Source organism: Pinus tabuliformis, chromosome X, assembly GCF_031772625.1.
Source record: "Pinus tabuliformis cultivar Carrire ecotype Pingquan chromosome X, CPIR1, whole genome shotgun sequence".
Lineage (NCBI taxonomy): Eukaryota > Viridiplantae > Streptophyta > Pinopsida > Pinales > Pinaceae > Pinus > Pinus tabuliformis.
In genome coordinates, this window is record NC_142308.1 from 220,324,537 (window position 1) to 220,338,005 (window position 13,469).

At 45.2% G+C, this 13,469-nt stretch overlaps 1 protein-coding gene across 1 annotated transcript; it reads left to right on the plus strand.

The window, feature by feature from the left end:
• The first annotated feature begins 4,572 nt into the window (after nucleotides 1-4,572).
• On the plus strand, nucleotides 4,573-6,003 carry LOC149139136 (uncharacterized). The gene has a single exon (XM_089450606.1). The coding sequence runs from the start codon at nucleotides 4,573-4,575 to the stop codon at nucleotides 6,001-6,003; it is 1,431 nt and encodes a 476-aa protein (XP_089306732.1).
• Nucleotides 6,004-13,469: the final 7,466 nt, after the last annotated feature.

Genomic DNA, 13,469 nt, shown 5'->3' on the forward strand with positions numbered 1-13,469 from the left:
GAATAGTTATTACCTATGTAATAACACCTATCGCTAATTGGACCTTCCTTATCGCTAGCGCTCACTGCACTCCGCGTTCTTCCTCTCCTTATCAGTCGAGTCATGCTTATGCATCCTCTCCCGGGGGTCGAGCAACTAAAGTTTCAATTTACTTATTGGGTGGGGGGGCGGTGGTCGAGCCCCGTTGCTGGTCCTCTTCTTCCCTCTTCTATCGCTATCTAGGAAGTCGATCCGCGAAAGCTAGACCAAACCAATAACCAACCCAACCTGCGCATTACCAAATCGATGGGTCCATAAGCAAATAGAACAATTGGGATATTCTTCCCTTTTAGTCGCAATGATCATAGTCATGGTCCTAACCCATAGGACCTACCTAATCGCCGCTAACGAGTCACTATTTTGTTACAGGGGCCTAAAAATACTATCTACAAATTACCCAGGTACCTTATTTAGAAGAAGAAAAAGAACGTATGGGCTTGATTGAAGGCTTGTAACTAGCTCTTTCCACCGGCCAAGCAGTAAGGAATGAACCTTCTTGCCAAGGTAAGGTTTTTTCACTTGCTTTCAGGCTGGTCACGCTCGCTTCTAATTATGTTCTGAAGAAAGATTTCCCTACTTGTCAGTGCGCAATTAAGGGGAAGATATTCATAAACCAACCTCCCAGAACTAGAACTATTTGTCACTAACCAACCCTAACTTGAAGGCTTGATAGTGACAAAAAGCGAGGAAAGAAGTTGTTACATTGAGTTACAAAGAGTGACAAAAAGCAGATACAAAGAGTGACAATGGAAAATAGTTACAAATAGTGACAAAATCATATTCATTGTGACTTACTTAAAGCACCTTGCCTAACAGAACATATAAAACAGCCTGAGAGGCAAGGTAGCAGACCCTCATCAATTGATTACTCGTTGAACTCATGATGGTGGAAAGGCGACTACGGGCTGGCCGGAGCTAGAAACAAAGGATCTTGCCTGGGGAAGGAACTATATAGCAACTTGGGGCTGGCCAACCCCACCCACTGAAGGCTGGCCGTAGCTCAGATGGACAAACTGCTTTCTCATTGAACCGTTTCATACACTCTATTCTCCTTGCCCTCACCCACTCTCCGGTTAGGGAGTAGAATCAAGGGATAGATAACTTCACCCACGGTTGGCCTAACTTTGTTGTCCATCGAGAAGTAGGAAAGCTATCCAGCCTATAGCTAGTCGATGGTAACAGCATTAACTACAGCCCCACCCCCACTGAGACTAACCTTCACTGAACACCCCAGGGAGGGAGAAGCCTACTTACTGCCTGAGCCCAACCCGATATTGAACTGAGCCCAACTCCCTGATAATCCTTAGGGAGGGTGTCGCTAAACGACTGCTTTGATCTTGCCTCGAACCCTGCCTACTGATCGGTTTGGCCCGTGTTATTAAGGTCACACGCTTCTACAGAGGAAGGACGGACAGGCAACTCCCATCCCGTCGGTTCAAATGGCCCTTATATACTCTTCTCTTTCCTTAATAACTTGAGATTCTCCTAGCTTTTCTTCATGGATGTTACTACCCGACGAGATCACACCACTAGACAAGAATGAGGATCTTCCCCCAGATGACCTATTTCCTTCCTCAACTTGATTGCTTTTGGCTTGCTATACTAGTACTATGGGCACATACACACATTGATCGCCCAACAAGCAAGAAAGAGATTATGGTTCTTCACGAATAACACAGCGGAGGACACCTACATTTTAGGTAGGTCTCAATCCCACTCTATAATGGGGTAAATAAACCAACCTACCTATTTGATTGCCTTCATCATCCCGGCCGGAAAGTGGGGCGCATGCCCAACCACATACAGAGGTCAAAAACCCTAGGTCAGTTGGAAGGGGCAATGATGGATGGCATAGATGGAACTTTGAAGTTCCCATCATCGAGTAGGCCAGCCAGGGCTCCAATCCAATATTGCTTTGCTGGGAGAGAGAATTTCATCCCAGACCCAGAGCAGACCCCCATTGAACATGTGACTAATGAACATATATAGAGGTGAATCTGTCCCTCCCTCACATTGCGGTTTCTTTCACTGAGCCCTCCAGACCCAGGGCTAGGGTGTGTTCTTCAATTTCGTGAAAACAAATACATACTAAGCTCGTCTTAGCGAGCTCTGTGTGGGTAATGAAAGAGGCAAGGAACAAGAGGAACACTTCGTGTAGCTCGAGAACGGCCGAGAGGAACACTTGCTGCCTTACCGAAGTTCCGGGCAAGGTGGACTCCTTTCCCTCAATGAAATCACTTATCAATTGAATAACGAGTTGAATCCCAACAAGTAACAACTACTACTATATGAATTTGAAAACAACCAATCATAGTAGTTCCCACCTTATACCACCTAAGTATACTTACTACTACTACCATTGGGTGGGCCAGGGCTGCTTACCTAAAAGAACTATTCCCCGCAATCGATGGGCCGCGAGCCGCCCCATCATCTGTTGTGTGTGCTCAGATGGCGCTATATTAGAGCTTAGCTGGTTTTCAATGAACTGAAATGAAACAGAATCTTCATACATACTTGGTCTTTCCGGACCAGACTCATTGGAGAAATCAAGATGTCGGACAGAGCTTGAGATGCGGCAAATCAAACCTTAGCTGGTGTGACCACCCACGGTTGCTTGGCTTTGTTCTATCTCACTATGGAATCTCCGTAGAAAAGGTGAAAGTGATCCTCTCCCTTATGGTCGAGCCCCTGCCGGTCCTCGAAATGCCTCCACCGAATAACGACACGTAGAGGGGCTGGCTGTCCTTTCACACAGAGTCACCATGTTCCAGCTAGTGGCAGAATCAGCTTATTAGTGACCAAGCTGCTAAACAACCTTATCGTACGTACTGGACCCCCTCATATTGCCTTCCTGACATTCTTTCAATAGGTAGGTCCTCGCTAGCGCACCCGCCCTGGTGCATGCCAATTTCACCATCCCATTCTAGCTATATGTAAATCCACTTATTCCATATACATGATTTCCACCAAAATGAAGTGATATAATCTTCTGTTCCAATATTCTATCAGTTGAGCAAGGAAGAGAGGGAATTGGATGTCCCTTGAGAGCAGGACACACGGACCACCCACGTCTTTAGATTCCAATCTCAACTTACTCTTTCTTGCTTCGATCAGTCTATCGTTGGCAAGTCAGCAAGGGAGATGGTTCTAATGATTAGAACGTAAATCACATTTCTTTCAAAGTGAGCGAGCGAAGCGAGTGACCCGTAGCAGGGGAACGAGTGAAGCGAGTGAACCCATCCTATCTAGTTTCTAATACCTGAAAGCGGGATTTAGACACATAAATAATGAACTTGGGTTACGTCATTCTGGCTGTGCTGACCGTCTCTTTCGGTGTAACTGGCGGATTATTTGGTGACAAGTCGTTCTAGCAATTACTTATTCTTTAGCCCATTACTTCCTTTCCCCGCCCTTGTTTCGTTTAGTTACTCCTCAAATGTATCTATGTCAGGTAAGTTCGATCGGTTCGAAGCGAAGAAAGGGTGCGGGGATAATGAGAGCAAGTAAAGTGACCTCAAATATTGTACTAGCTCACCATTCAACTCCTAACTAACCACATGCACTCACTTATTGGTTGGTGGTTCTGCATGCATTTGTGGTTTAGCACCGCTGTGTGTGTTCTGGTGCGGAAGCTCGAGAGTGCGCGTAATGTGCAGAGTAGAGTAGATAGGACCACGAGAAAGGTAGGAACCTAGTGGGCTATAAACCATACAATAGTGATTGATTCCCTTTCCTCTTCTATATTATCTATACTAGACATTATCTCCCGATCACTCAATAGTGTTAACGAGTGGATCAGGCAAGCATGAGGGGTCATTTCATCCCCAGTGCGTGCTGGAGATGAATCACTGGAATCATTAGGTCTACGTCAGGGAGATTGATTCGCTTACCATTATTGCTTTCGAGGAAACACAATTCTCTCTCTAGTTAATGACATTACTTCAAATAGATTGTAGAACCATCTTTATTTCAGTCTTCTCTTATATAGTTTATTATATTTCATACTAGAGCTCAAAACTTGTCTATTTATAGCTTTCTACCTATTCTTATTACTCACTTATTGATTTGGCCTCCCCAAACCTTATTTAGACAGATAGCCTCTTCCGAAGGAAGAAAGATAGAGAGATGGATCCCACCCCGTAGCGTAGATGGATTTCAGTTCCGTGCTTTAGAATGGCTTCAGATGGTAAAGAGGCCTATCGATTCTAGGAAGTGAGTGACTAGCAGCAGGTCCCTAGATGATCGACTCTCAACGAATAAGAGGTTGGGGTCTACTCCTCAGTTGAGATAAGGAGGACCGAACTTCTATTCTTTCTTTACCACGGGTAAGCATGGGCACCTAACCCCACCTGGGGAAGACAGAATTCATAGTTTTTTAGGCCATTCCAATGTCTATAGTCCCACCCTCCCTCAGCTAAATGGATTAGTTCCACGCGGATATACTTGATTAATAAACAGATTCTTTTCTCCCTCCAGCCGGGCATTACATATTAGTTATCCCTCCGTTGAAACCAGAGTTAGCAATAGTCCCCCATGATTGTCGTCTTCACTTCACTTTTCGAGGTCGTCTCTTCTTTCTCGAGCTTCTATTTGGTCTTTCGTCGCTCCGGTTCTTCCTTCCCTCAAGAACCTGGGCATGGAAGATTTGTACGTCTTTTCCCTTGCCCTCGGAAGTGCAAGACCTCCAGACCTTTCGTTCTTGAAAAAAGAAAAGAGTTGTATCAGGAGCACAATGGGAAGGATGTCACCCCGAATCGATACATGTATGCTCTTGACGAGGCGGAGTATCTCAAAATCCTAGACTCTCTTCATGAGGAATCATTCAGGTTTCTCCCGTTGTACCGGGTATTCATCCCCAAACCGGGAAGACCAGGGCAGTTTAGGCCTATTACCATTCCTAACCCCAAGGACGTCCTGGTAATGGATGAAGTAGGAGCAGTCTTAAGTCAACTTTATGAAACCATCTTTCTTGACTATTCCCACGGGTTTAGAAAGGCCAGAGGGACCAGGACGTGTTATTGGGCCGTATTGGGTTGGAAAGACGTTCACTATTGCATTACCGCGGATGTCGTTCGTTGCTTTGACATCATTCCTCACACTCGATTGTTAGATTATATCGGGAATGTCGTTGACGACCCTAAGCTGCTTCATCTCATCTCTTTCTTTCTCAAAACTCCCATAATGGACAAGAAAGGTATTCGTTATGATGGAGAGAGAGGCCTTCCCCAAGGGTGCCCTCTCTCTCCAGTACTGATGAACATCTACATGCATGAGCTAGACATGAGGGTGCAGACGTTTTTAGCCGCCTCCCCTTACGTCCATTACGTCTGCTACGTGGATAACATCCTTGTGGGTGTTTGCGGGGTCAAACTCATCAAGCAGGAGATCATCCTAGAAAAGCTGAATTCCCTTGTAGCTGATCTCGAATTGAGCCTTACCATCTCTATTCATGAGAAGGGGGGCCCTTCTTTTCTGTTTTTGGGAATATTGATCAAACTTTATGGGGACGGCCATATCACTCTATTTGCTCCATTACCCCGAATATCGCACAAAATCACTACTCTATTTGAGACGCATCAAGCATTGATTATGCCAATTACGGACCCGGACGATCTAGAGAAACAACAAAAGAGCGTCATCGAGCTCTATAGTCACAAGTTAGTGAGTTATCTTGCCTTTTACTGCAAAGGCCATAACTCCCGCAAAACCAGGGAGTTACTTAGACATAAAATGCTAACTGCGTGTCTACTTCATTTGGCGAAAATATCTTCCGCCCCCCTAGCCGCTATTAAGAAGAAATGGGGTCCGGCATTGGATAGAGCCCCTGTGCCCTTTATAACTCGGAAACAAATGGATTCTGCTTTGAAGAAAATACTATTGAAATTTCACTGGGAGCAACACGAGTTTCTAAAAGGCCCTCACCATCGGAATAGTGAGGACTCCGCCCCTAAAAGGCGCAAGTAGGAAAGACTATAATATGCCAGCTTTTTTCTTTCTCTCTCCGAGAGGCCCCCCTCTGACCTTTGTTTCTATGGAATAACCTAATGGACCTTTGTTTCTATGGAATAACCTAATGGAATAACCTAATGGACCTCTTTCCTTTTTCCGGTATGCAATAAAGCCATCTGCCCGGTATACGGGGCAGAGTATGCCCAGGGCTGGGGTGAAACTAATGTAGTCATCTTTCAGGGTTAGTCACTCAAGCAGGCATAAGGAGCTCTTCGAGTATTTATGAATACGGCTCTGTCTCTTCGAGCCAGAGAATGGGTCCTTGCCCCGGAGGGAAAGCTGCTTCGCACCTTACCTTAGCGTAATGACATATATAATGAGATATCTCTTTGTATACGATATTCTTCTCCAGTTTCAATTTACTTATTGGGTGGCCCTATCAAATAAGTAACTAAAAAAGTCACTAACGTACCTCTCCTCTCCCTTTTGGTCGAGCACCTCTCCTCTCCCTCTTGGTCGAGCACCTAAAGGTCCTATTATAGCATTTTCAGGATGCGTAAGCAGGCTCGACTGATAAGGACCCTTTAGCGGGCTCGACTGATAAGGATGCGTAAGCAGGCTCAACTGATAAGGAGAGGACCCTTTAGGGTGCTCAACCATAAGGGAGAGGAGAGGAGAGGAGGCGGAGGTTTTGAAGCGTAATGACATATATAAAGAATGAACCACGGGAATATAGAATTCATGAATGCATAATGACATATAGAATTCATTACGGAATTACCTATCTAATTCTTTGATCAATTCTTCGAGAGAATGTAATGACATATATAATGAGCATCATTCAATCTCTCAAGAATGACTAATGAATCACATCGAATCTGGTATGACACATATATCGATGCAGTCATTCATTATATACGTAATTACGCTTTAGCAGATCATGCATATATGGGCATATGTCATTATGCATTCATTCTTTCGACTACGTTCCCTACGAGATTTATCATTTTCACCCAATTATGAGGGGGCGGAGGTTTGAACATCTTTCCCTCTCCCGGTGGTCGAGCGTTCATTGCCTCTCCCAGAGGTCGAGAGTTCGACAGGCTCACCCTCACCCTCCTATTCCTGCATATTAAGGAGGCGGAGGTTTGAGCGCTCTTCCCTGAGACTAGCTAATCACATCACTACCATCCATACCATCACTATCAGCCCAGCATACCAGCATCCAGCCCATCATCACTACCATCAGACCTATCATCCCATCCCATGTGGGTTTATAATCACGGAAAGCTCTCTTGCCCCAGACGTTGGGCACGTTTCTAAATAGATAGACCCAGAGAGCCTTACCAATTGAGAGTGAGATAACCGGGTGGGATCAGGAGCCTTATCGATTTGAAGTGGGGCAGTCCCAAAGCATGAGTTATCTGAATCTGAGGGGAGGAAAGATGTATAACCCGCATAGCGATAGTTGAGTCGAGTAGCGCTTCTTCGGAGATCACCTATCTATTTACGTGATAATTGAATGTATGTCCTTTCGTAGAGATCAAAAATTGCTTCTGTGCCGAGCTCATGTTCAGAAATCATAGTGATAGTTTCCCCGATCACTCGGCTATAGTTGCTTTTTTGGAGCATAGAAAGGAAGATAGATCGCGCCACCGCTATAGTGCAGTGCAGCAACGCTCATGTTGGCTGGGATAGGTGAGTAAAAAAGGAATAGTTGAGTAAATGGATTAGAGCGAACAACACCCTTTTTGAAACTATGGGTAAACATTGAGATCAAGGCTGGGTTATTGGGACCCCGCTTACTGATAGAGATTAGTTACTGCAATCTCATTCGCTCACCCGTACGAGGAGAATCAGCTAGGAAGACCATATGACTCACGAGGCCAAAACATGAGGCATTGAGAACAAGTATGGACTGGCTTAACGGAAAAAGGTATTACCGGAGTTGCTATAGCTGGCATAGACCCAAGTCAATCGGTCAAGAAGGTATGGCCGAATGCTGAAAGCTATACAAGCAAGTTTCTCCGCCCGAGCTATGGTGTGTGTCTCCTATGGCTCTTCTAACTAACATATCACTCAGGGTTGTTCCTTACTGACATCAACGTAATGGTATAGGGGAAACATCGACTGGATACGCGAGATCCTACGATGTGCAGGCAGATCACTATGAGTGTGTGTATCACAGAGGGTGGGTCCATTAGAGATCGCAGCAGATGGAAGAAGGAAGGGCTACTCTTCATGCTACTCTTTGAATCTGTTGAACTCCTGTGCTACTCAACCCTAACAATGATAGGTACTATAGGTGGCAATGCTCGGTACTATAGGTGGACCCGCTGTCCTGCTGCTCTGCCCGTAATTATTCCTTAGCTTATATAGTGCCCGAGGGAAGACCTGTATCGCATCAACCTAGGTTACTTTGTCCTGTCATATACGTATATGCCATAGGGGGATCTAGTAAGCAAGCACAAAGGTCTGGTGCTCAATGCCTGGTTATTTCCTCTCCTTATCAGTCGAGCCCTTGCCGGACCTTGCACACAGAAGCGCAAGACCCTCTGGACCTTTCCTTCCCTTGATTCGTTAGTGTCCAACATTGGTTAGTCTCGAATGGATTGAATCGATTGGATGATAAGTATTCAATGAGGTTGTTTTCGGTTAGTGATGCTAGCTTGTACTGATTGGTTTCTCTCGATGGGTTAGTGTGGATCAGTTGCTTTGGTTCGGTATCCCTGCTAGCCATCCTTCCTTGCACGCCCTGCTTTGATGAATTAATACTTGAAACGATTATGAAATAAGTACTTGCCAGCTTGGTTAGTTTTGGTTGGTTGCTCCTTGGTTGGTCTTGATCGGTTACTCTTGGTTAATTGGGTAGGCGTCGATAGCAGCAGAACCCATTCCGTAGTCTATAACCGGGGCTTGCTTTTTATCGCTTGCTGACTAGATGGATGTTTTCTTACATATATAATGACTGGAAGAACTTAACGATTGGACAATTCCACACCAATCAAAAAGGTTGGGGTTATTGACTCGAAAGCGTTTCAAGACGTCTTCTTCCTGCCTCTGAAATACCAATCCAACCAACGCATCTTCCCCTCAGACTAGAAGAAACCCACATGCACATAATAACTATACTTCTTTATAACTTCCTACTTCGTTAAGCCTTTACACCAATACTCTTTGCAAATATGGCGGTGGTGGCTCTCTTTCTTTATCTTCCTTCTCCCCCCCTTTGGTGGTGGGCGGCATGACTCATATTCTTATTCTCCTAATTGGCAGGTTTTTTTATGCATTGGTTGGTTGCTCTCAGCACAACATGTTGGTAGAATTAGAGGTATCCTTGGGCTTTGTGATATCATCTTAGAATTCCAACCCGACCTTCCTTCTCCGCCAATAGGGAGAATCTTTTGATTCCTGGCCTGCCTTCCAGATCAAACTAGATTGATACCACTCCGTGCCTTCCTCTTAACACGTCCGTTCTGCAATAATCAGCCTTGCCTCCTATTGACCCCCCACATGAATAGATATAAGGTCCCCAGGACCAGTTTCATTCGAAGCGATTGATCCTCGTCCAATCAAGAAGGAAGACGAAAAGCTATTCCATACCTCGGAAGATGACCAACCATTCCATGCCATCCAGCAATCAATCATGGAGAGCTCGGGGCTATGACAGATCAAAACCAATTCTAAGACCATTTGAGCGCACTTACGAAACACTTTCAACTTGGGTTCCAACCTCTCTATCTTGAAATGCCCGCCCATATTTGCACGTTGTAGCATTGACTGATTTCATGTGGGTTATGCCTCACCCTCCCTCTCTTGACCGCAGGGCCGTATTGCAGGTATCCATTTTCAGAATCGCTCATATAATCAATATGAAATGTGAATAGGCCTACCCTTTCAATAATGTGAAAACGCCTGGCTGGCTCTGGCAGCAAGCATAATATTGTATACAACATATTTCGATAAATATCCCATGCTTTCCGTTGGTAAACGACTAACCAACGACCTCCAACCCTGTATGTCTTTTTCCCGATACCTTGCTTGCTTGGTACGAGAGTCTTTTTATCATATTGGACGATTGAATAAATAGAACAAGAGAAATGATGCCCCAACTTGTGCTTGTTTCATCTGGTATCTATCCATTCATCAATCAATCCATGCAGTGCTAGTACCTGTGTCAGTTTGTTTTGTTCTTCCAGCTTGGACCTGTCTGTTGTCGTTGTTCCAGTTGAATATCCAGTCCTTTCGCCTAGTTCCATATCCATAGGAAAAGGTGCTTGTGGCATCGAGTCAAAGCAACAGCCAGCAGCACCTGGAGAGGCAGGACCAGGTCCAGATCTGCTAGTTATAACGAGAGCATCCATCGCTCCATATCTTTTTTCTTCTGGCAGAATCCAACGAGTGGTTGTTCCTGTGCCACCCACTTCCTCCATTCATCGTGTAGGCTGACCCATTCCCTCCCTAAAGGAAGGGTTGTATACTGGTACCTTAAGTTCAGTGTCTAGGCCTGAGCCTTAAAAGGGGTCGGAACTCAAAGTCTATCTGTAAAAGCACCCACCTCTGGCATATCCGTAGTTGCGCATCCGTATATGGAGCCGGGAAGTTACGGGCTTTTAGCCAAAGGTACAAGTGCTCTATACCTCTGAGCTCTTCACTGGGCGGGTAAGAGAGCTTAGAGGGAAGGGCCTTTAAGCTGCTATTGCCTTGGCACCTGGCATTTTCACTACTGAAAGGGTGGAAGTGAGGATACGAACTTGCTCTATTTTACAAGAGAAATTAAGGTGCGAAGCCGCTTGTCCCTCTGGGGGGCAAGGAAGATAAATGGTGGTCAGTTCCTTGCTTTCCTAACATCAAGCAAGCAATAAATTCCTCTCCTCTCCCTCTCCTCTCCCTTATGGTCGAGCACCTAAAGGTCCTTAATAGTCGAGTACCTAAAGGTCCTATGGTTGAGCCCCCTAAAGGGTCCTTATCAGTCGAGCCCCCTGTCGGGTCCTTGAACTAGGAAGCGCAAGCCCCTCCGGGACCTTGTATTTACTCATATCAATAGAGGTCTAAGCTGTTTCAGATACAAGTGATACCCTTGCTATGTCAAATCTGTGTGTTCAATAAGCTCCTTGTATTCACATCATATCTATGGTTCTTAGTACTATCATCTGTAAGTAATGGAAACAAGTAAACAGATAAGGACGTTGATGAAAGCTGAACCATTGTATTCATATAACATAGTATACAAGCTTGGTGACTACCATATCATCGATACTGTTGATTATGGTTATATCGAGGTTACCCTTTATACAAGCTATATCATAATTATAGCATATACAAGAGTTCTATTACAACGAGCAGGTGATACGAGCTAAGATAGTATGAGTGCCATGAAGCTGAGCCATCTATTCAATATAGATAGAACGTGTAATGAACAAGTGATCGAATAACAAAATGTATAACCCAATTTAGTCTCGATGAAGAGAGAGAAATGCACGAAATCTTATATGACGATGCAATCTTCACACCTTCTACTGAGAGTAGGCATTCTAATCGCAGTGATCGATGTTCGATTTCGATGACCGTCGATTCAACCTATAGCTGTATTCCTGATCCTAGCATTCTAACGCCTGCCTACTTCATATTACATGCATCAGACCATCCTATTAAGCTATTAACGCATGGATACGGAAAAGGATAGAGGGAAAAGCACGGAGATGAGTTTGTTATGCTCGACTTGCCTAGCTGGCTTACTGGGCTCGAAGTCACTTGCTCATATACAAATGAATTAGCTTGATTCACCGCGCACTGCCTGTGGACAGTCAAGCCAGGCGGGATAGGCTATCTGCCTGCCTCTCTCCCTATCGCTCACTAACCATAGGTAATTTTTCATTCTGCTTGAGCACCTTGCCCTTCTTTATCAAGGGAAATAAAGAGGGAAAAGAAAGTGACATAGTTATAAGGAGGCATAAATGCGTGCTTTCTTGGAGGCCTGGAGCTCGCAATCGGACCGGGGCGGGAGTTCTGTAGTTAAGGTAGTGGTATGGGTTAAGAGAAGCACGGTGGGGTGGAAGGACATACTATACATAAACTCTTTTATCAGAACTAACGCATTTCATGAGCGAGCGCTAGAGGGTAAGCGGCGCCGCGATCGGCTACTTTCAAATTTCATGGACGTTGAGCCTATTTATTCGTTGCTATCAGTAAGGGCGGCTAGCCAACTACAACTGGAGGTGCTCGGCCGCATTGCTGCTATATCCATTCCGAATCGCAGTGCAGCCGATGTCCCAAGATGTGCCGCTGTTGTTCAAACAACTGAATTGTGCGTGCACACCCACGATCTTATCTCGTGCCGTTCCCACCCATGTTATATGACTTATTCGAAATGCTAACCATAAATCTCCCTCTACCAATAAGGATAGTCTCAGATAGATTCTAAATGGGGTTGCTTTAGCTCGGGTTTTCCCGGGTTTTCAAATTCATCGATCTTAGAAAGCCCCAGTGCTTGCCCGAACTCTTGCTGCTTGCCTCGGCCTCATGGAGAGAGAAGGTGTGGAGGCGGGAGTCCTTTGGTTTATAATTCCTTGCCCCCCGGCCCCTCCTTTTTCTCCTCTGGCGGCTTCGCACCTTAAATTGGGCAATGATGAGGGAGTAGGGAGCAGGATTTATATTAGGTCTTGGCCATTAGGTCTTGAGTAATAGGAAGAAAAGGAGCTTGATCCGAATAAGCCCAATACGAAGAGGTAGGTATTGATCCTATGGAACTCGGTATGAAGGAGTAGGTCCCGAACTAATCTCTAAATGCCAGTCTCTAAATCGTTCCCATTGTGAGGCTTTATCTGTATCTTAAAAAGACTGAAGAAGCAAGCTCCAAGCTCTTCCCACCACTCAACCATGTATAGAGAACCGGACCAGCACTTCACCTTATTATACGATCGAGTGGTGCATTAAGAAAGGAAATAGGTTGACCGGGCCAGCTTATCTCTTCCCCGACTACCAAAACTGAAGGCCCCTATTACTTTATTCACCTCATAATGGGGGGGTACTTGAATAAGGAAACCACTCAATCGTATGTATGAACGGATTAAGACTCGGGAGGAGCAGTTCTTATTTGGTGGGCTTATCACCTAGTTCAGCATCCAGAGCATTTCGGCATTATCGTTAGGTCACAGATGCGCTGCGGAATGAACGGCAAGGCTGCTCTATGGCTGGACTTCGAAGCTTTCTCCAGATATTCTCCTTGTGGTAGTATCTGGCCCTTCATAACATAAGAACGTTTGAAAGAACCCTGCGGCAATCTCACTCACAGGGGCCGGTGCGTCAACGCCTGTCAAGCTCTACGCTTGCCTATTCAAGTATGCGCTCGATCATATATAATGTGAGCACTCGGCCCGCTTCCACGTGGATCAGGTCAATCCGGGGTACCTAAGCTGAATAAAGGCTCTTGGTATCCCTCATAGTGAATCGTGTGCAGTAATTGTGAATCAGATATCGCA